We start from the raw sequence: 22,898 nt of genomic DNA, 5'->3' as shown, positions 1-22,898 counted from the left end.
GTCAGGCATTTTGTCCCGAAATATCCCCGTATTTAGCCATTGCCAACTATACCGAATTGCGTACCATCTTTGGCTAAATACTCTACTGAAACCACTAAATCCTTTCCAAGTATTTAGTCCCGAAATATCCCCGTAGTTAACCGCAGATATGGTGTCTAGTTACGAACTCCTCTGACTTGACTGTTTAGGCTACTATAGCCGAGGCGAACAAAGCTTCCAAACAACCGCCTGAATGCATTTTAACAAATGTGCTATACAATACGCCACCTTAAGACGATAGAAATCTAGAGGTTAATATAAACACTTTAACACCACCACGTGACAAAGTAGGCCTAAATGAAACATTGCATTAACTGCCAATCTAATATTAGTACCACACTGCATGAACAAAACTTTCAATCAAGTTTAAGGAAAGCTTTGTATTTGCAACAGGAAAACGACTTTCTACAGACTACAAAGGTTACACTGTACTAAGTACTAACATAACTTACAGTATCAAACATTTATACAGATCATTATGAGACATTGTTATTCAACACTCAGTTTTCATCATTAACATAGCAACTATGGTAAGAAACGAAAGAAAACACGACAGGAAATGTTATGTACCAGTACATCATTCAGGCATCGAAGGAAACGGGGTGAAATTCAAGTTTCAGCTGATTGGGCCGCAGAAATCAAAAATAAAAATGAATAGCCTTAAACACAACAATCGGAAAACGAACTTAATCAATATTATACGAAAAAGCGTTGTCAATAACTCGCCAATCCGTGTATTTAATGGAAAATCATGTTATGAAGCCGTTTAACAATTTTTTTTGTATTTTTTGTTTGTTAAATTACGGTCACAAAACTGTGGTTAAAACTGTAAGTGTACGTGAGAAGTGGTTGACAAATGCATGGTTAGCACCATCTTTTTCGCTTCCGATAGTGAATAGCGAAAAATAAACCATAGGATACGAAATAGAACCAAATGACGCAGACATAGCAAAAAGTAAACTGTTAGGTGCCTTGTATTACGGAAATTTTTATAAAATAAGTTATTTCAAACTGGACGTAGGCCTACCTTGTGACATTGTTCAAAGGACGTGAAATTTCTTGCTACCGATGGTATATTATAATAAAGCGCTGCCACGCTTGTCAGGAAACAAAGTTAACATCTTAGCTGTTCATAGCGCAATTTCAAAATGAAGCTGCCGAGCATTTTTGATGCAATTGATTAGAAGAAAAGACCGGTGTATTGTAGGGTTAACATATCTGAAAAGGTCAAATTCCTGACGGTTCCTATGACCACCTTTCGCGACACTAAACAAGCGCTATACGGCATTTTACAGTAGCCTATGTCCTTATACCTTACCAATCCAAACGCTCATTTTATCCGCAAGACAGCATCACTGTTACAGAGAGAAAAAAGCATAGAATTGTCACATTTGTTTAGTTCAACAACTTTCTGTTTTATTAATATTAGACCTTTTTCCGCTTAACTAAAATAAGACCAGTTTGGCTACATACACTACCTAAAAGTTAGTGACTATAAAGCAAACAGCAAAATTTATTCTATAATATACACTAACCTTGTCGAATGACTCGAAAAATGAAAAAGCCAATTCGCATACTGTACTGTAAATACCAAATAATGAAAATTAGTTTGTCACAAAGCAAAGTTAACTGAAAAATCACACAAGACTAGCGCTTGGGTGAGGCCTTTTACCCGATATGCCTAGAAGTCCGTAAAAAGTTGAAATTTTCATTTTCACAACACGTGTACATTATTTCAAGTTAAATACAACTTACTAGATGCTAGAATTCCGGACATTAGAGCACTTTTTAGAATTATTTCCAGACACAGATTTCAACACCGAAATTCTGGACATGTCCGGGAAATTCCGGACGTATGGTAACCCTAAGTAGTGCCGAAACCTGTTCCCTTAACGTGGCGTCATAAATTTCATTCTGAATATTTTTTGAATCAGCATAAGACGAGTGCCAGCGAAATTAAATATTAAACTCTAGCATAGTGAGACAAAGTGAGTATTAAACTAAATTGAAAATTAAAATTTTGGGTAACATCTTTGTAATAACTGCGTAAGCGATAATCGACCTAACACTCATCTCACCTGTCAAACAAACAACTAAAATAAACAAAGAAACATCTATATTTTACTCAACAGTCAACCGTATTTATACCCATCCACACGGTGAAGGCTACTGCTGTACATTATTGAGATCTATAGGCTGTTGTGTTGATACGAACTACAGTATAGTACAGTGTGATTACTGATTAGTTTAGCATATAGCATAGGTTTATCTGTGCAAATGGCATTGGTACTGCACTTACAACCGTTGGAATGGCCTTGCACAAAGTATTAACGGATACTGCGTCATAGACTGCTTACAGGCTATCTATATAAGGTTTGTAGGCATTAGAATAGCCGTATGCGACAAAATGGATTACTCATTCCAACACGATTAGCCTTACAACAATTACTTTAAAAGATGGAATTATTCCTTTCAGCCCATACGAATGGCTAAATCCGTGCATTCCTTTTTCCCTTTCCTATGGGCTAATCCTTGACGAATGGGCTGACCCTGTGACCCATCACAGCTCTTGTTATGTTAAAATAGAATTAGGGTCTAGTATTCAAGTGCACAACCAGATGACGTCACAATTGGAGTAGCTGGGGTCTAGCTGCCCTAGCATAGAAAGGCATCCTGAGGTAGCGCATTTGTGTACTACACCCAAAAGACCTCAGAACAAGCAAGAAATGCAGGACGGTTTTCAATATTCCATTGTGTTTGATTTGAATGTATGACATAACAATGCGGAGACAGGTTTTAGCACTAGGCCTAGACCTGCGCTTCCTGCATGCGGATAGGCAGTTTTGTTTCTTCGCAAAATAAAAAAAGTTGTGCGGAAGGACTTTCTTCTGCGCAAACGTGCATTTTTCTGTGCGTTTTGTGTATATAATGGTCATTTTTTTCAGCGTGTTGCGCAGGGAATTTCTCACCCAAAAACAACAAACTTTCCGATCTGGTTTATATGGACATTGTATCTCCCTTGCTGCACAGGTGATTAGTAATTGCTAGCACACGACGCAAAATAATTATAGTTGGTTTTTGTGTTCTTCATAATAATTGTTATTATTCAACATGAAGCAAACAGCAATTTTGTTTGATAGCAGTACGTTGTGATCATTAAGTTATTATTACGTAACAAAACCACTGTTGATTTCATGGATTTTTTGTTTAGGTTAGCCACAATAAATCAATCAAATAGAACGAAGTTACGTAGCCTACATGTGATAAATATACTTGTATTCAGTCCAAAAGTATACATATCAAATTGTACGCACATGCGTACTGTGCATATACATTGCGGACGCCTATGTTATGTGGGCGTGGTGCAAATATTGGCATTACCATTTTTGGCACATTTATCCGGCACACTGAAAGCAAACTTTAAAGTACGGTTGCACATCGACAGACCGATTTTTTATCTTTACGCCTATTTACAATAACTAAACAAAAATTGATGTTTTCGTGCACACCATTTCGCCAAAACTTAAGTCATTGCTTGCACGATTTCTCGTCAAAAACAGCCCTACTTTAGGTCAAGTCTGCAGACAAATCCTTAAAATGTTGTAAGTTATATAGCTTACTTTGTCTTGAAGTGTAACAAATTTTCTGTTTGTTTCTTAGAATATGTTTTAAAGAAATTGATCAGCACATGCTGTAAAGTTATGGCTTCCAAACATGATCAACATTCATTGGGTAGATTGCTTTTAAGGGGCTTCAGTGCTGCTATGAATGGAATTCTAGGATTTCTACAAATAATTCAAGAGGTTGTTATTGGCATGGAAAATGTTAAATATTATGTGGAATATCCATTCAGATATACCAAAGCTGGAATGACTGCAGTTGTCGGACGAATTCAAATACTTTCAACTCCACTTTACAAAATAACAGAAAGCATGTACAATATTTTTTCATGGTTTTCATTCGGCTGCTATACTACGACAAAGTATAGTGTGGAAAAAGTGAAAGATTTATTTTCAGCTTGTACATTATTGCTGATCGAAATTGTAAATAGACTTGTAAGGCTTATGTTTGCTAGTCATTTTGTGTCCAATAGTCTTCAACGTAAAGAAAATACAATTACTTTGTCTAACCGTGCTTCATAAATGCTAAATTATAGAGAAAGTGTTATTTTTCGTATTAAAATAGCAATAAGCAGTTTAATTATTTTGATGTAAACAATGGTCTATGCGGTTTGATTTTCTTGTGATGATAAGAAAAAATTCCACATTTATATTGTATATTACAACCTTTTTCACAGTTACTGAATTTTTATTCCTTCATATTAATATACCCTGTAAGTTGTAGTTAATGTTGACCATTTAGTAATCCGCAACATCATTCATCATTAACTATATGAACCATTATGACATAAAATAATAATGCTGTCATGTCTCTACAAACTTTTTACCATGATCCTATTTTTCTTCAATTCATAAGTTTCAGTTTTGTATTCAGTAGATATATTGCCATTTTTCAGGGTTATGTGTTGTGAGCCTTACTTTATAAGTTTTTGCAAATTTTCGTATACATATTAATTATGTAACAGTATTTATAGAAATGTTTTCTTATCTATTACATGTTAGATTGTGTAGGTAAATGGCATTGTTTATAACCTTCCGTTATTCCATCAGTTTGTGCCGGATATTAATATTATTGTTATTTAGTTGTTTATCAGTTACTTTTTGTTTATTGATTAAACTGTTTTTGTAGATATATTTTAAATGTTTTGCTGATATTTACAGCTTACTTACTCATTGCGTTAGTGATTGCTCTTGCATGGCTTGACTTCTTAAAGTGAGAGGTAAATGCTGACAAGTTGACCTTAAATCAAAGATGAGTTGTCACTAAGTATACCAGAAAGAGCAATTATTCCTTAATATTCCGTGGTTAAGCTAGTTTGTCGAAAGTACAAGAATATTTTGCTATGGCTTGTTAATATAAATTTAAGTTAATAAAATCTTTCAAATTCTTAAAACATGCATTGCTTATGTCCAAATGTCCAAAAAAATATATTTGAAACTAAACAACCTTATGTCCAAAACTGGGATGAAAATAGATATTCACTTCACCCCTATAATGAGATTAAAATTATGTACATGCACTTAGCTTGTTTAGTTACATAAGCATGCACCCAAAAGCAATTTCAATAATGATTAAGAGTTTCTGAAACTGTAACATTTTGCAAATATGGTCTGCAAAAACTTACCAGAGCTCTGTTTTCTCAAAATTTGGTTTTTGGAATTATGGCACTTTACTGTAGTTTCAACGCAACAATATTCAGTTAATTATAGCCTGCCATAATCTTTTTGCTAAGCTTACGCAGCAACATATATATAGAATTATAGATTATATATATTACGAGTACATCTTCTATAGAAATAGAAGAAAGTCTAGAATTGTGATCTTGTCATCATATATCTATGGAGATAAATACATGCTAAGATCAAAATGATGTGTTACTTGTTAGGTAGATTGTTCGTGTTTTGTAGTTTGTAAAACATTTTACTGTTATAGTTCACTATTTATTGTTCATATCTTAGAGGTTTTGAAAATGTTATATAACTAGATTTCTAGCTCTTGTAATGGAACTTTTAAGTGATGAACTGCTCTTACATATCACACAGTATGTCCCTGTGAAAGATCAGTTTTTAACTCTTCAATATATCAACAAAGCTTTTCACCGAGTGGTTTGGGATAACTTAAATAGGTATGCTGGTGTTTGTTCTTGGATATATAGGCTATAAACTTTAGTTTATCTAAGTAAGTGATTAGCACCTGGCAGCTGCAGAATTCATTAATCATTTTATTGTTGGCGCTTGTAACTTCTATTTGCATTATGATTAGAGAAAATTTTTAATAAACTTAACTTCATTTTACATTATGTAATGGTTGTTATTCTGGAGAAATAGGAATGTTTATTGAATGAAAGTCTAAAGATTTTTTGATTACAGGAGTTCAACTGACTCCGAAGAAATTTTAACTTAAAATGACCGCCATTAGTTACAGTCCAATGCTAATTTCCACATTTTGCTTGGCCTAGGATTCACACTCTTGGTAAATTCTAATGATCTGCAAGCATTAGCTAGTCTAGTTTAAAAACAAAGGAGCTGCAGTTACAAAATATGACAAAAGAGCTTCACTCGTGCTTTCGTTCTTCTATAAAGAAAGGAGTGCGCTCGTTTTGTCGCTCACACACCCACTGTTTTTAGCAATTAAAAGATATTTTTTCTCCAACAACAATCACATTCGCATGTTGCACATTTGCATTGTAAAACATGCACCTAACTGCAACAGCTATTGCTTGTCATTGTTTGTTGTAAGTGTTACAGGAACTTTCATGAATTCCCATCCTTAAACGTTTTTTTGTAGTCACACCTGCCACAAATCATTAAAAAATGAGTAGAGTATTAAGGACCTTCTAGAATTGTAGATGCCAACGTTCAACAATTTAACATTCTTCACTTTCAAAGAGTGTTGTCCGTAATTGACATTAATTATACAAAACTTACGCAATTACGCAACATAAATCGATATGGAAAGTTTGGCAGTGACATTGTGAATATATTAACTAACCTTTATTTACATTTCAACTTGTCTTTAACATAAGACAAGACAAAAAGGTTTAGTTTGCAAATTGCAACTCAATATTAAGCAATTATTTGTGATATAAACCTGCTTAGTCAATAAACAAAAGTCTTATCAAAATATTACTTATGTTAATGTGGCCCGTAAATTACATACTTAAATGTTGAGTTTTTTTTCAGTTTACTAGTCTCACTCATAAAACTTCTCATGGGCATGTCAAAGAGTGTCAAGTACAGTAGTCCTACTGTCACAGTTCAGCAGTACGGTCTCACATTCATTAAACCAACATTTTGTGACAAAACAAAGTGGTCTGGATTAACGAAGTCTGACTGTATACTTATTTGGCAAACACAATCACAGCGTAACTTTGTTCATTTGCATTCAGATGTCTTTTGTTGGGTAACCAAAGTTGGTTAAAAAATGAACATTTCAAATCCCTCCTTGCGGATAACAATTCAATTGTTGAATTGTCGCTGCAAAACTGCTATTGGATTCATTCATCAAGTCTAAAGCCATTGAAAGCATGTGTCAATCTTAGAAATCTAAATCTTTTGGGATGTTGTTTTGCTTACAAAACTATATTACATATACTTTCAGGTAATGTCTTCAATTTTATAGGAGTACAAACTTGTATTATTGTGCACTGTACTATTTACTATGATCATCTAATTTGTTAAAATATGGAGTGAAATTTGGAAGACAATTCAAACTCAAAATTTATTGCTATAAGTACATAACTGTCATATGTAGGTGAAGTATAAATGCAAAAAATATACTGTACATACTTATGTGATTTTGGTACAAATATGAATGTCTTGAAAAAATTATATACATTGTTTTATGCAAACATAATTGAAATGGTTTCTCATTAATAATAATTATCTTTCAATAATACAAAGTCAGTGGCAGACTTATAAAAATTTTGATGTGTGGTAAATTGTGATCTTCCTGGCTTTATAGTGTTGTGGGATTGCTTAAACTACGGTCAAGTATGACATAATGCAATGTTAGTACCCACGCATGATTAGTTATGTGAAACTTTAATTGTGTTACTAGGATGTAATATATCAGGGGTGGGCAAATTTGTTCAATGAAAGAGTCACTTGCGGAAAAATATAAACACCAGCGAGCCACAAAATCAGTAATGATTGTCAATTTGCTTATTATACTATTAGTAGTCATTTTGGGATATTACTTTTTAACTAAAAGACCCATAAAAACATGTTGGTGAGGTGCATTTTGACAACCTTTGCCATAGAGTATAGAATCTATACCTGAAAACAATGTCGGAATCGATGTCTAGTGTTACGTCATAAACGAAATCCTGGCCTAAATAAAGAAAAACTACACAGAAACTTTCATAAACGGTACTCTTGGTAGCCTTTACATTTTTTGGAATTTTACGATTCGACTAAAAGAGCCACAAAAAACATGCCGGAGAGCCGCAGTTTGCCCACGTCTGTAATATATGTTAGTAAGATTTCTGTTGATAAAAAGTGTTGTAATTTAACCATATTTTGTGACATTATGGTGATAATTACAAAACTTATAACAAAATGAAATCTAGTTTTTGTTTCAACCACAGGTTTCTTGTGGCATGGTATATTCAATGTTAACTAGGCTCACGTGCACTGATGATCGGTTATGATTAATCAGACGTGGCCTAAAAGTATCTTTAAATATACTTACAGTTGTGGCCAAACTAATAGGACCACCCATGAAAAAAATGGCATATACAGACGAAATCGTGTACTGGTTAAACGTATCAATCGTTTTATGGTATCAAAATCTGAAATCCCAAACCAAATCCCATCTAATGTTAAGTAAAACCATTGGTTAATCGAATCACACTTAAAGGAATAAATTGGATTATGGTGTCAGGATTTGCTTCTGACTTGCATACTGCGGTCATTTAATCGTATCATCGTCTTCGGCCAGACGTTCGGAAGCAAAGATGAGTCGCGCATCTCACGTTACCGATAAGCGAAAGGAGAATGTCTTTTTTGCGTAATTGTCTCAACGTTTAAAAGCGAAGCGGAGATGAGGTCACATGTGTGGTCGAAACTTTGGAGAAATTTTTTAGAGCTTACTGAAATAAATTTCGTGATTTCATTTGTGCAGTTTCGTTCAGTTCACTCAAACAACGAATTAGTTATTTTACAAAGACAGCGCAAAGGAAAAAAAACAACTACAGTACTGGTACTAATTTGTAATTACGCTTGAAAAAAAGGCTGTGACATAATATAGACCATTCACGATAAAAGGAGAGTCCAATTATAGAAGTTTACCGAAACAATGCTTTAATCAACAACGTGCTATTGGGCGATAGCTGGCAATGAAGACAGCTGTGTTGCATAACATGGTGCAATAGGCCATTACAGTAATAAACTCTACATAATTTAAACAGAATTGTAGTCAGCTGACGTTGTAGGATTGTTTCACAGAGTTGTACAGTACTGTAATACCCATTGCAACCGAGTTAGTTCATACACATTATCAACAATAATGCCTGTTCATGATAAACATTTTTTTAGCATATTGGTAACACGAATCAATCGGATAATCGTATCAAAACGTCTGGCAAATAGGTGATACAATCAACCGATTTCTTCTGTATATCTTACATTTTGTCTTTTCAATTGACTAATGAAGGAGCACTATTGAAAAACTATCAAAATTGATATCTTGACTAAAGACAGCCTTTAAAAACCAAAATTAAATATTTACATATTTTGCATTCAAAATAAAGACTCTTAAGCCAATAATTAGTGAATACCTTTTAACATATGACATCATTTCGATGTCTGAGCATGCTGTAGAGCTGGCAAGAGTAGACCATGCTCATGCAAGACTTTCTTTGAACAGGATGTCTATGGGATGGAACTTTTTTATATTCTATATCCTGCACAATTGTGATATTACTATGAAAAGTGTATGCTCGTAATTTTGAAATGTTGGTACAGCTGTTTTTACTGTGATGTTTCAATTTTGGCTTTAGGCATCGCGTCATTAGATGGTCTTGCACTTACTGTGAATTATGAGTTTATTGTCATGATTGGAAGACATTTTTTGAAGGAGGTATGTATTGTAAAATTCTGTTCAGTAAATTGTTTGGCAATTTCTGATTTGCTGTTAGCACTTTTGCCAGGTTTGTGTTTGTCCATTCTCATATAATTGGTTTTCCATTGCATTACTAACAATTGTACCATTTACTAAAACGTCTAAATAATAACTATCATATGTTGTCGATTGTCTTGGCTATACTGTTTGTTATGTTTTGGCTTTAGTGTTCTGAACTTCCAGTTCCATGGTATTCGCTAGTGGCAGTTAATGAAACAATTAATGAGTATATGCAAATTGGATTTACATTTCCAGAAAGAACAGTAAACTGCACGATTTGTTTAGAAAAAGAGTTGTCAAAGCTCTTTAACCACTCTGTCAACTTTTATTATGTCCAGGACAAAATGATAAAGAAGTTTTTATGCCAATCGCTAAATGTTTTTATTACTTATAAACTTTATAAAGTATTCAGATCATTTTGATCAGTCAAAGCTTTTAGTGGAAGTGAAAGATTAAGAAAAACCCCTTATGAGATTTAGAAAAATCTTAATCTGGTGTAGAGATGTACCGATGCCTTTTTTTACGATCTTACTGATGCCCACGCTGATGTTTATTACCTTTCACAAAAGCAACATTTAATGTGATGTTGTATTTTTCTTGCGTGCTGTGTCATGTAGTATATATACGATTTTTAGGGTTTACCAAACCTTGTCAACTAACTTGCTACTTTTGCATTTGTAAACCCAAATTTATACGTATGAGCACAGTGTTTTGTAAAGATGTTTTTGGAGACCGAAACTTAAAGTTGTTCAACAGTCTCTCAAAATATACATTTTCTCAAATACAGCAGAAAATTAACAGTTACCATTTGGGTAATTTGTAATAGGTTACGTTCCTTTAACATTTCTTAGCATTCGCCTAAGCAAAATCGAATAAAAAACATATGTACACTCCGCTAATAACAGGTGTTTAAAGTGACGGCTACTTTGAGTCTACATTCTGTGATGTGTAATGTGTCTTTCTTGACAAAAATATTGGGCCAAAAAACAGAGGAGGCTTATACACCTGCCCAAAAAATTTATGTCTTATCGTCCAAATTCTGTTTGTGCGATAAAGTGACCGCACGTGATCATCTTTAAACAACAAGTTTAAAGCATTTTGCACGCAAATTAATTGTTTAAGTCTGTTTACGTGGTGTTGAAAATCGGGAACATCGACCTATCGGCAACTGATTTTGCTTTTTGGCTGACTTTCAACTTCTGTTATTAACTTCATTGCATTTGTAGCCTATTTTTATATTTAGTTTTGTTATGTTGTGAATACTGATGAAAGTCATTGCAATTACATCAGCGGTTCTTAACCAGTGGGAAGTTTTGCAAGTTTAGGTGGGAAATAATTAACATATATATGTTTTCTACACAAAAATGATAATCACAAAAGAAGTTTATTGTAAATGAATAGATATTATATGCTACAGCTTACTGTTTATTGTGGATTCTGCAATGTCGCCATTGCCCAATCACCACATACACCCAAAGAGATGTGGCCAACTTACATTTGAATTGATGTTCAGAAAATTCAAGTATTATATATTACCAGAAACAGTAACAGAAATGTAATGATTTGATTACAACAAATTCATTAAATTGAAGCATTTCGTTGGTTATGTTCAATTATATTTAGAAGTGAAGTTTACTTAAGCTCTAGCCAGAAAAACTGTTAAAAACCAGTTCCATCGTTGTAGCAGCACTGTAAATTACACATTGCACGTTTTAAGCTCTTTAGGGCTTTGTCGCTTTCTCGTGTTTGTTAGCATACTTCTTGCCTGACCATTGTAGAAGGAAGTTGGCACTATACTTCTTGTTCCCAACAGTCAATGGTGAAAAATAAACAAAACAAAAAATAAAGCTATATTTGCTATATTCATTAGGATTTGATTTGTCTTATACAAATCATTGTTGGTTAAATTGTACGTGAGTTGGATCTTCCCTGGGTTGAATCATCCTGGTTTAAATTGTCCGCAGTTTTAATCGTTCTTGGGTTGAATTGTTGATGGACTTAATAATAGTCCATGGGTTGAATTGATCTGGAACCTATATTTTGATCCACACTGCTGACCACTAGTTACCTAATCATGTCAAACACCAAGTTTTCATGATAAAAGTATTGAAAGTGATAACGCACAAATAAATACACTATTTATATTATCATCTGTGCGGACATGTGTTTGCCATCTTGGTCCAGATAAGCAAATCGGGCCTTGACAGTCAATGTGTTAATAAGCATATTTTTTGTAATGCAAACAATTTTTTACAAAAGTTTTACAAAGCATAAGTGCCTGACCACAGTAATGTGAAATTATCATTAAACAAAAACACATTAGGTACAACATATGCTTTACCGAATTGCTTTAACTGCAGCAGAAAATGATGCAGATGATAAGATTTTGGAAGGCACCATCTTCATATACAAACTAATACATTGGTACATATTAAACTGTATCTGAAGTGTGACACGTGTGTGCTATATGCTTTCCTGTACATTCAAATTTTTTTTGTGAATAAATAAACCACTTATTTTGAATGTATTGCAGCCAAGCACCAAATGTGCATGCAAGTTGTCGAAACTCCATTTACAGTTTGAAAAACCTGCTTCACCATTTAACAGAAGTGTTTCTGATGCAGTGGAGTCTTTTACTAATGGTATGATGTAAATGAAAATTGTTTAATACCTCGTTGTTTTAAAAAAATGTAAAAAAAATTAGTTATGCAACTCTGCACTATGATTGCGTAATACATCCTGAACAAATTGTGATGTTTAATCTTGCTTTTCCATCACTTTAATTCTTGGAAGAGGCAGTTATTGCATTATCTTGGACAACTTGTTCTGCTTGAATAATGTTTGTTCATTTGGTACCCTTTTTAGCCTTCATATTACAGTACTTACCTCCAAAACAATATGGCACATATACATTAACGCAATCGCTCTTTTACCAGTGTCATAGGTAATTTTATATTTGCATACTGTAATTAGCAACTACAAGTACTGTACAATGTGCATGAATTCAGTCGTTGGTATGTATATACCCGTGTTTAAAAACACATAATTTATTTAGAAGGTTGTGTAAGTTCCAATGTCATCACAATGGCAGTTGGTGCATGCTCCTCAGGGGCCTTATGGTAGAAAAATATGAACTTTTTATCTGGATTTGGTTGTATAATTTCCTATACTTCATAACTTATCACTTATTATAGTTGTTGCCATTAAAAAAGCATTGTGTTGTTTAAGAAAAGATTCAAAAATTTCAAGTTTTTAAGCCTAAATTCACAAATATATACATTATAATGTTTCTGGTAGTGTCACTGCGACACAATGGTAATTGAAGTAACTTTAAATTAGAAATGACACATGGTTAATATGATATTTGGAAAGACTAAGAAAAAAGGACCGTTTTTTTTTAGACAAAAACGCTCCTGGGGAAATGCATCTTTGCAAAAGATATGAGGATTTAGAGAAGCCATGCTGGCTTCCACAACCTTGCAGAATTTTTTTGTCAACTGTTGCAAAATTTTGTTTTTACAATGGCTTTTATTTTATGCCTCCTGTTTGGGTAATTTTGAAATTTGAACTCACAATACATCTATGTACCACATATATTCAACAGTTTTTTTCTTACAAAGGTTTTATAAAAAAAGAATTATTCGGTGGTAAGAAGAACATAGAAGTAATTTTTTTAGAATGGATGTATCAAGAAACAAACACCTCAATTTTGGAGGGACTCTGGGACTTGGTCTGTCAGGTTAGAAAGTTAATGTGAAATTTGCATTGCTGTGATTTTCATAGATCGTTAAATAGTTAAGTACGTAATAAAAGCTGCTAACTTCCTCTTTTTAAACTGTAATATATCCTACTTCTACTAAAGGATCCGTGGTTAAGAATTGTATTTTGAGAGCTTGATATTAATTAGAGATGATATGATAACATACTAGAGTTGTCTAAAGTTAGCGAAATTGGTGGCAAACGACCATGATAAGGTTACTGAATGTTGAATGTTGAATACTGAATGAATGACTGAATATTGAGTCTGCAGGTATTTTTTGCAATACAATCAAATCAATAGAATCAATCAAATAGAAGATTTCTGTGAAGCTCAAAATCCATAATTTTCATTATTCACTCAGTTGTAGAAGTGAAGAAGCATAATATGATGCAAATGCACAAAAGTTTACATTTTACTCATTTACATATTTTGTTTATAATGTTTTATTGCTTTGCACTGTATTGGAGTAAGTATTTTTTCAAAGGCTTGTTACATCAATAACTTTTTACTTTCACCTACATTTATGTAAAACTCTGTGCATAACATTTAGATCAGTGGTTCTCAACCTTCTGATCTTGGCGGACCCCTTTTGCTGCTGTCAAAGCAGTGGCGGACCCCTGAAGTTTAAGCAAACTAAGGGTTCTGAGAATGCACTTAAATGTTTCTTTGCTTAGTTTTACTTAATCGTCTTGGTGCACAACTGCGCTATTCATTCAAAATAACATCAAACTATGCGGATATTTTTACTTAAAATCACTGTATCCAGCTGTCTTCTCGTATAATCCGCAATCTAGTGCATCACAATAGGCCTTCCCTGCGGGTGATAAATCTCAATAAGCTTTTGTATTGTCCCATCACAATAGGCAATTAAGCAAATGTTCAAGCCTATTTCAAAAAGCAATGATAAACAGCAAAAAAATTTTAAAAACTCGTACTTTATGTTGCAAATTTCGAAGTTCTCAGGGACCAACTGAAAACGTTTCGCGGACCACCGGTTGAGAACCACTGATTTAGATAATCAAAATACCATACTGTAATTAGATATGGTCATTTCTTCTCTCTTTTTTAGCATTTCCCTATGGGAAATATAATGTCAAAGGATTATTGTAATTACTGCATTTGCCAGTGGTATTATTTGGTGTATTGTATTGTTTCATTTTGTCTCAGAAACTTTATATAATGTGCTAGCTTTACTTAATCATTGACATTTTCAGGCTAAATGTTTCCATTTGAGCAACATTGAATTGTCTTCAGACATTGTTTGTCAGAGATTCTTGAAAGCAGGGCTTCATCCTGCTGCCAACCCTTCACAACACCAACATCAGTTGCATATTTACAATGGTCTTGGCATAGTAAAGGACAATTTGTGTGGTGGGTATGAAAAGGGTGGTTTACATTTATTTAATAGCATGTTTAACTCTGAATCAAATTCTTTGACACTCATTATTTATATTTTAGAACAAGCAAGTGTTGTGTCGTACCCCATTCAGTCCAAGCTGTGGTATAATAATTTGATTAGTCTGTATATTCATATTCGTTTTGAAGCATCTCAGTATAGTGATTCATGTTGTGATAGTTCCTGCACATATCCAGAGCTGCCATTTTTGGAATATTTGACTATCATTGTAAGTTTGCTACGGAGCCTACTGTATATGTTTAATTTTTGATGTTCCTTTTATATCAGCATAATTATATGCCCCCTTGAATTTTGTTAACGCCAAAAATATGTTTAATGTATAAATGGCAAATAAGCCCCTCACTTTTGATGTGGACAAGAATTTGTTTGTTGTAGAGATGGGTTGCTTATGTAGTAAAATTGGCAACTGCATTATTTCGCTGTATAGACTTTTATCACTAATTGAACATCATCCAAATTGTGTGCGTTGAGTGTGGACATTCTTATTCATTTAAAGCGAGAACCTTTTTTGACCCAGGATCCACTTATGCTTCAAGAAAAATCGGCCCAACGTCAGTGGTATATTTAGAATTTGCATTGAAAGAGAAGCCAAATCTTTTTAAAAACTGGGTCTAAGTACCTGCACCTGCCCAACTAACCTAAAATGTCTGAAACACAAAAATGTGAGGTTTTCACGCTTCAAACTGCTGTAGAAAGCCTCGAAATTACATGTATTTTCATATTTTTATGTATAATAGCTGACATTTTATGATAAAAATTTTGAAATGCCAAATAAAACCACTTTAAAATGCTGTATACCCACCTATATTGCACCATTTTTTTCTCGGTTATAGCAGATAAATGGTCACAAACAAGCAAATGTGATGAATAATGGAACGAAGACAGAAAAGTGTTTATATCCCAAAAAATTTGCTTTGGCGGGGGGCCATGGCCCTCCCACTAAATACGCCATTAAGTAGGTTGCTAAGTTTCAAAGTGAAAGCTGGAAAAAGTGATGCTAGTCAACATTGTGATTGCAATAATCTTCATTAAAATTTACAATGAGCTAAAATTAAACATATATCTTACGAATGCTTATTCACTGGTACATACTGTAATATACAATAATCATCACAAGTTTGCTAAACTGCAGCCTCAGTTTGTTACAGTACGTTTCAATTACTGACTTAATTTTATTGGAATGTATTGACTTTCAGAGAACGTGTGAAAATAAAGAAGGTTTGGTTTTGAATAAGCCATCACTTCATCATCTAGTTTGGCATACAAAACTGCCAAAGCTAAAAAGTTTAAACTTAGCAACATTTTTTGCAAGGAGATGGCGAAGTGATGCTACAGTGTATGCTGAGGTAAAATGACAATGAGGCAAAATTTTTGCAACAAAGTCTAAGTTGTGTGATGTAATTCTTTGCAGAACATCTTGTTTTTTTACATGAAATTGCAGTAAGTATTGCACGCTGTGTATTAATTTGCAACCATTTATTTTTTTCAGATTAGACCCCTTGGAAAGCTGTGGGCAGAAAATCTAATTAGATTTGCAAATTTGAGAGAGTTAAACTTATGTGGAGTTGAAATGGATGGAAAGAGTTTCTTGGATATTTTGTTTCAAGGCAGTATTGCACAAACTTTGATCTCAATTGCTCTTTCAGTTCACTCTATATGTGGCCAAATTTCTGACGCAAACGATGAATCCAATAGATCACCAAAGCGAAAAAAACTTGATCTTAATGCTGGATGTTTAGCGCACCTGCATAGTGTTTGTCCTCAACTTAAGGAACTGGAGTTGTATGGTTGGTGCCCTGGTACACTGGAACGTAAACTGTGTTCGAATTGCTCGTTTTGTTTCTATAAAAATTGGGTCGATGTTGCTGGATTTCGTTTTCATGAGATTTCTCTTTTCACGAAACTCACTAGACTCACTTTGGTCAATTTTCCAATGATGAGAGACTTCTCTTTTTTATCAAACATTGGCAGGGTTAGAAAAATAGACACTATAAACCCTATCTTAAGTAGGTTTAGTGTGTAATTACATATCATTTTTGAACACAAGCTTTTAATTGGTTTCAAATTTATTAGTAATTGTTTTAATTTTCCAGAATTGCAAACAGTTAAAAAGTCTTAGAATTGCAAACTTGGGGTTATCAGGCTATGCAACTTTTTCCACAAAACTGAAAGCCATGTTGCCTAATTTGCCCAAACTTGAAGAATTGAGGTATTAGGCATATAGCCAAATGTTTTTTGTATACTGAAGACACAAGTCTATATTTTATATAAAACTAATGCTAACTTGTACAAAAAAAGCACAGGGATTAGTTGATGAGACATTAATTTATTCCGTGACATAATTGTGAGAGCTTCAGGCTCGAAATGACATACTACCATTGCAATGTTCTTGATCAAGGTGTGAATGACGGTTGTTCCTGTTCAGTAATTACAGTGAACAGTTTCAATTTTGCAAAATATGATATGAAAAATTAAAACAAATAAAAAGAATTAAATGACTAGATAAAACTTGCACAAAGACTAGCTCGGTAGCCCGGAGTAAGTGATAGAATCATCGTCTAGTATTAGTCAATCAAAAACTTTCTCCAGTCTGTGGGTAAAGTTTCTGATATATTACTGTCATACGAACTGGTAAATACATGTCATAAATGCATTATATTAATCTGGAATGGAATCCATGTCTGTCTGCTTCGCACAACACAAATGTAACTTTACAACGGTGTAATATTGTACAAAAACATGTACTTATCCATTCTGGTGAATGTCTAGGTAAACAAGTTGCTTATTTGACATGCATTATACATCATACTGAAATATTCATTCATGCACACACATTCATTTCCATTACTTAAAACAAACCACAGAATTAATTTTGCTTTGCCAATTGCTACGCAGATTTTTGGAAAAAATTAATTAATATGTTTTTAATTAGTATACATCATGGAAATTTTGATATCACTTCGGATTTTTTGATGACTTTGTCAAAATGTTCCAATTTACATCAACTGTGTATTCAAACGATTAGTGGAGTCATAAATCCATCGGCATATTTAACTTTCATTGATTTGATCTTATCATGCAAGTTCCTAACACGTGTTGTGTGTTTTGTAAAGTTCTTAAGCACAGAGAAAATAAAACAGGTATGTAACTTCTTACTAGTTTTATGGTATTATTTGTTATCGTCTTTCGGTTAACAGTTAATTCTGTACAGGTCATATGTGAAACACATAAATTTTCAACATTTCACACAAATAATTGGAGTTTTATTAAATGATTCACAACGGAAATGTTAAAGTATATGCCTATTTGTGATTTGTTGTTTTTTATCCTGGTGCCAAACATGTAACTCTATTTTAAACACCAATAATGCTGAATTAGCATATGCACTTAGGAATTTTGTTTTCACATGATGCCATATGACTGGTGATGTTTAGTCATGATATAGTTTAGTTAGTTCTATTTGGGCAATAATCATGTTTTAATTTTCAGGTGCAACGTCGAATCAAAAAAATTAAGTTGGAAAGGCCACCCTTACAATTGTTACTGCTAACATATCATGATTTGATAATGCAACAAAAGGTGTTGCCAAGCTATTTACAAGACATAACTAGTTTAAAAACAAAAGTAGCTGTATATTCCCCAAGTCAGTACAAATTTTACGCAAAAAGGTATAGAAAATGATTGTTGGTAATGAATACAAAAATGTATTAGGGTTCATATATTTTTCATGACACTTGAAGGAAAATATAGGCATAATATAATTAATGATTGCAATATACTAGTTGGCAATTCAATAATCATGCAACTAAATTTTGTTTAACTCTGTTTATTACTAATCTGATATCAGTCAGTAAGGTAGCTTCTTGCAAGACTTTAAATAGTTAGGAGACTTTTAGTGAAATTTCCAATAAAATTAATCTTTCCGCAGCAAAAAAATCTGCAATACATATATGCACTTGGAAACTGTACAGCTCCTTCTGACACTGTTTGTGGGTCTCTTTTTAAGTTATTTAAGTAATGCACCGAATTTGCTTTGTGTGTTCTAATTTTTTAATGGTCAAAGCTGTGATCTGGTGTGTAGTACAATCTTACACTAAAATTTATTTTATTTTGACAAATTTTCAATTGAATTGTTTTTGTTATGGCATAATGTTAGCCCAATAGTTTAATTGTTTGCGCTGTTGTTTAGTTGTTAGCGTTAGGCATCCCTCTGCTCAGTTTCAATACTTTACACCACTGTAGGGCCATGATGTTGCTGTGATAAGTAATGCCCTTCTGAATCTTACTTCTGTTAAGTAGCTCTGATGAATACTTTTAATTTTTTGTACTTGACTTACATTTAATTATATCGTAAGTTGTATACAGGTTATGTATGTTACTGAGACTTGAACAGTGAGTAATCAGCGCTAGGTTTCAGAGGCGCAAAATCTTTGAATACCATACCAGACACCACAAGTTATTTTTGTGTTATATCAAGTGTTGCTGGTTGTTATTATGCCAACACTTACTTTTATTTAAGAAATAATACAAATTCATATAAAAAATTGTATCTATTCTTGTATGCATTTTGTTATCCTTTATTTTTGTTTTACTTCTCTCAATGTTTCAGAAAAGTAATAACAAAGAATAAAATAAAACGTAACTGATTTGTGTTATTTAACACTTTTTCTGTCATGGCTACGAGCAACCTTGACTTCCCCTTCTGTCATGACGTTGGAAAATATGAAAGAATAACTAAAATTGGTCAAGGAACGTTTGGGTATGTTACAGTAAGATGTTGTGTATTTTCTTGCTTTGTGTAATTTTTAAGTTAGCAATTTTCTTGCAAAGGTAATTTTAAATGTATAAAATATGAAGTGGTAAAATGAACTGCTTATTTGTGCAATATTGAAATTTGTAATCGTGTTAGTATATAATAGTTCATGTTCATATGGTATACTTTGTGCTTAATGGTCGTTTATTAGGGAGGTTTTCAAAGCTCGGGATCGAAAGACTGGTCGCTTAGTAGCACTGAAAAAAGTTATCATGGAGAATGAAAAGGAAGGGGTACATAAATACTTTGTAGTTAATATAAGTAAAACAACCCTGGAAATTATACAACTAGTTTTTGAGCTACCACACAAACTTTGCAAATTGCCTCACATAGGCTTTTTGAAGGAATTTAATGGCAGGACATGTTTATGTTAGTCAGTTAGTATTTTTTATCTATTGACATTGTTGTTTTCTGAAAAAAGTAATTATTCATTTAGTTTCCAATCACCGCACTTCGTGAAATTAAAATTCTCCAGTTGCTGAAACATGAAAACGTAGTGGATTTAATAGAAATCTGTCGAACAAAACCTACACAATTTAACAGGTAAGGTTTTTAACGTTCTAGAATCTAGATGAAGTTTTCCATTATTTATTTAAGCCACTGAATGTGACATTCAAATTGCTCACAGATACAGCAATGCCATCTAGACTTAAGTATCATCTTTATTTGTAATTAAATGTAGGTCAAAAGGTTCAATATACCTTGTCTTTGAATTTTGTGCTCATGATCTGGCTGGACTTCTCAGCAATGCCAACGTGAAGTTCACTTTGGGTGAGATCAAGAAGGTATTTGTGAAAATACTTGCCTAGGTTTTTTCTCTAACAGTGGACAATTTGTACCCTTTTTGGCTTAACTGGTTTTACATTCTTCAAAAACACACCAGAATCAGTATTTAATGAAAACTTGCTATGTGCAAACATTTTTCTTAAATGGCATGCTTGATTAATTTCTGCTATTATGTGGGTTATTTTTTTGTTAAATTGAAAATAAAATTAAAATATTTGGACAAAATGTATAAATTTGGATTTTTGAAATTCGATTCAAAATTTAAAAAGTTAGAAGCCAAGCCGTAAATGTTGCAAAAGATTGTATTAGGTCTGTTGGAGTTTCTAAGCTTAAATAAATCTTTCTATTTTTCAGACCATGTTGCAGTTGTTAGAAGGACTGTTCTACATACATAGAAACAAAATTCTACATCGAGACATGAAAGCTGCAAATGTGCTTATAACAAAAAACGGGGTCTTGAAATTGGCCGATTTTGGGCTGGCTAGGTAACTTTACTGTGATTACCTCTTTGTTGATGATCATGATTGTTGGTTAATAAAAGGAAGTTTGCGTGAAAATTCTAATTTTTATAATATGTATGGCCTAATTATTTATGGTAACGTTTATCCCTTAAATGTGTGTTATTTTTGTAGGGCGTTTAGTTTCACAAAATCTGGCCAAGCCAACAGATATACCAACAGAGTTGTTACATTGTGGTATAGACCACCAGAGTTACTACTTGGTGACAGAGATTACGGACCGCCAATAGACCTGTGGGGTGCTGGTTGTATTATGACGGAAATGTGGACGCGAAGTCCTATTATGCAAGTAATGTTTGGGTGGAATTTCAGTGTATAAAATGCAATTTTCCTTAGAAGTTACTTGATATTTGCTTAGAGCCAGGTATGGGTTTGTGAGGCCCGCCATTAGATTAATTATATACTTTGAGTTTTTAATTATATTCAATATTGTTATATCAAGGGCCACACAGAACAGCAGCAGCTTACTTTGATTAGCCAACTTTGTGGATCCATAGCTCCACAAGTTTGGCCAGGAGTTGAAAAGTACGATCTATTTCAAAAAATGGATCTTCCAAAGGGACAGAAACGCAAAGTAAAAGAACGGCTCAAGGCGTATGTTAGAGATCAATATGCTCTTGATCTCATTGATAAGCTTTTAACCCTTGATCCAAAGCATAGAATAGACTCTGATGAGGCGTTAAATCACGACTTTTTCTGGACGGAACCGTTACCTTGCGACCTAATGAACATGCTGTCACAGCACAAGACTTCAATGTTTGAATATCTTGCACCACCGCGTAAACCAAACCATGCGCAGGGTTCTAGTGCGCAGGCGCATGCACGTCACGGACCACATGGAGCCGTTGCGCACCAGCAGCAACAACCTACCGATCCTTCATACGATCGGATATTTTAAATTCTATAACTTATACTTGACCTTGTTGTGATATAAGCTGTACCAGTGCATGCCTTAACTTTACTGGGTCTGTTGTCACGCAAACCGTGATCAGTATATCTTTGGGACAGCTATTGTATGTAACTTTGCCGCCCAGTTGTGTGATAGTTATGTTAGTGTTACCTATATCTTCCCGGGGCGTGCCAAGGGTTTCAAGAAATAGATACAAACTACATAACTTCATTTTCAATGAATTTTTTGTTTATTACTGAACACGATAAGATGGCAGTGGTGGCTACGAAACACATTGTGGCTCTTGGTGAATATTGGACGGTTTACAAATTTTCTTTGTTTTGTCAGTCACCTTCGTCTTGCGCAGAACGCAATCTTAAAGAGAAGTCAAAAGGTAGTCAGGATCATATCAGGAATCACATTTAAGAAAATTAGGTTTAGTAATTAAGAAAAAAACTATTTTTCAATCAACCGATAAATCAATGATTCTCAACTTGCTGTAATGTGATATAAATGGCTATACAACAATTCTAACCCTCTTCTAATTATTGTAATTGTATAAATTTTTAGCAATACCGATACCTGCATATGGCGAATAAATTGGTATAGAGTGAAACAGCCGAATAGTAGCAGAACTCAGGGTTACACAAAGCCCAATAAGCTGTAAGCGGAAAATATTTAATTAATCGCTTTGCTATGATATTTGTTATCAAAAATGTTTTTAAATTCTTCTATGACAAAAGACAATACATCGCTGTCTTCTTTTTGACATAGGCTATGAATAAATTAATTTGAAAAAACGCATAGGGTTAAGCAGTATATAGGCTACAGGGTTAGGTCTATAGCCTTAAGAGCAACACGACGTTCTGTCTGTTATATAACATGGGCAGCCTAATCTGTTTGTCTGCAAAGTCTTGAAAAATGTTAGAAAT

The 22,898-nt window shown here is 33.6% G+C and overlaps 2 protein-coding genes across 4 annotated transcripts; both read left to right on the top strand.

The window, feature by feature from the left end:
• The first annotated feature begins 1,912 nt into the window (after nucleotides 1–1,912).
• Nucleotides 1,913–19,573, top strand: LOC143446505 (F-box/LRR-repeat protein 18-like). Of its 3 annotated transcripts, XM_076946162.1 has the most exons (14): nucleotides 1,981–2,027; nucleotides 2,985–3,069; nucleotides 3,700–5,785; nucleotides 7,049–7,260; nucleotides 9,662–9,741; nucleotides 12,317–12,425; nucleotides 13,404–13,522; nucleotides 14,758–14,914; nucleotides 15,002–15,168; nucleotides 16,157–16,306; nucleotides 16,450–16,932; nucleotides 17,054–17,169; nucleotides 17,893–18,100; nucleotides 18,450–19,573. In XM_076946162.1, exons 3-14 carry the CDS (start codon nucleotides 5,661–5,663, stop codon nucleotides 18,639–18,641), a joined length of 2,118 nt encoding a protein of 705 aa, XP_076802277.1. In that variant the 5' UTR covers nucleotides 1,981–2,027; nucleotides 2,985–3,069; nucleotides 3,700–5,660; the 3' UTR covers nucleotides 18,642–19,573. The 3 variants fall into 3 exon arrangements, with proteins under 3 accessions (XP_076802278.1, XP_076802276.1, XP_076802277.1); XM_076946161.1 differs by having other exon boundaries at nucleotides 1,914–3,069; XM_076946163.1 differs by lacking the exon at nucleotides 16,157–16,306 and having other exon boundaries at nucleotides 1,913–3,069.
• A 3-nt stretch (nucleotides 19,574–19,576) lies between these two features.
• Nucleotides 19,577–22,197, top strand: LOC143446507 (cyclin-dependent kinase 9-like). Its single transcript, XM_076946164.1, has 7 exons — nucleotides 19,577–19,719; nucleotides 19,925–20,006; nucleotides 20,210–20,316; nucleotides 20,456–20,558; nucleotides 20,914–21,044; nucleotides 21,192–21,366; nucleotides 21,520–22,197. The coding sequence occupies exons 1-7, from the start codon at nucleotides 19,634–19,636 to the stop codon at nucleotides 21,973–21,975; spliced, it is 1,140 nt and encodes a 379-aa protein (XP_076802279.1). The 5' UTR covers nucleotides 19,577–19,633; the 3' UTR covers nucleotides 21,976–22,197.
• Nucleotides 22,198–22,898: the final 701 nt, after the last annotated feature.

Source organism: Clavelina lepadiformis, chromosome 2 (genome assembly GCF_947623445.1).
Source record: "Clavelina lepadiformis chromosome 2, kaClaLepa1.1, whole genome shotgun sequence".
NCBI lineage: Eukaryota > Metazoa > Chordata > Ascidiacea > Aplousobranchia > Clavelinidae > Clavelina > Clavelina lepadiformis.
This window is presented reverse-complemented; position numbering and strand designations above follow the sequence as displayed.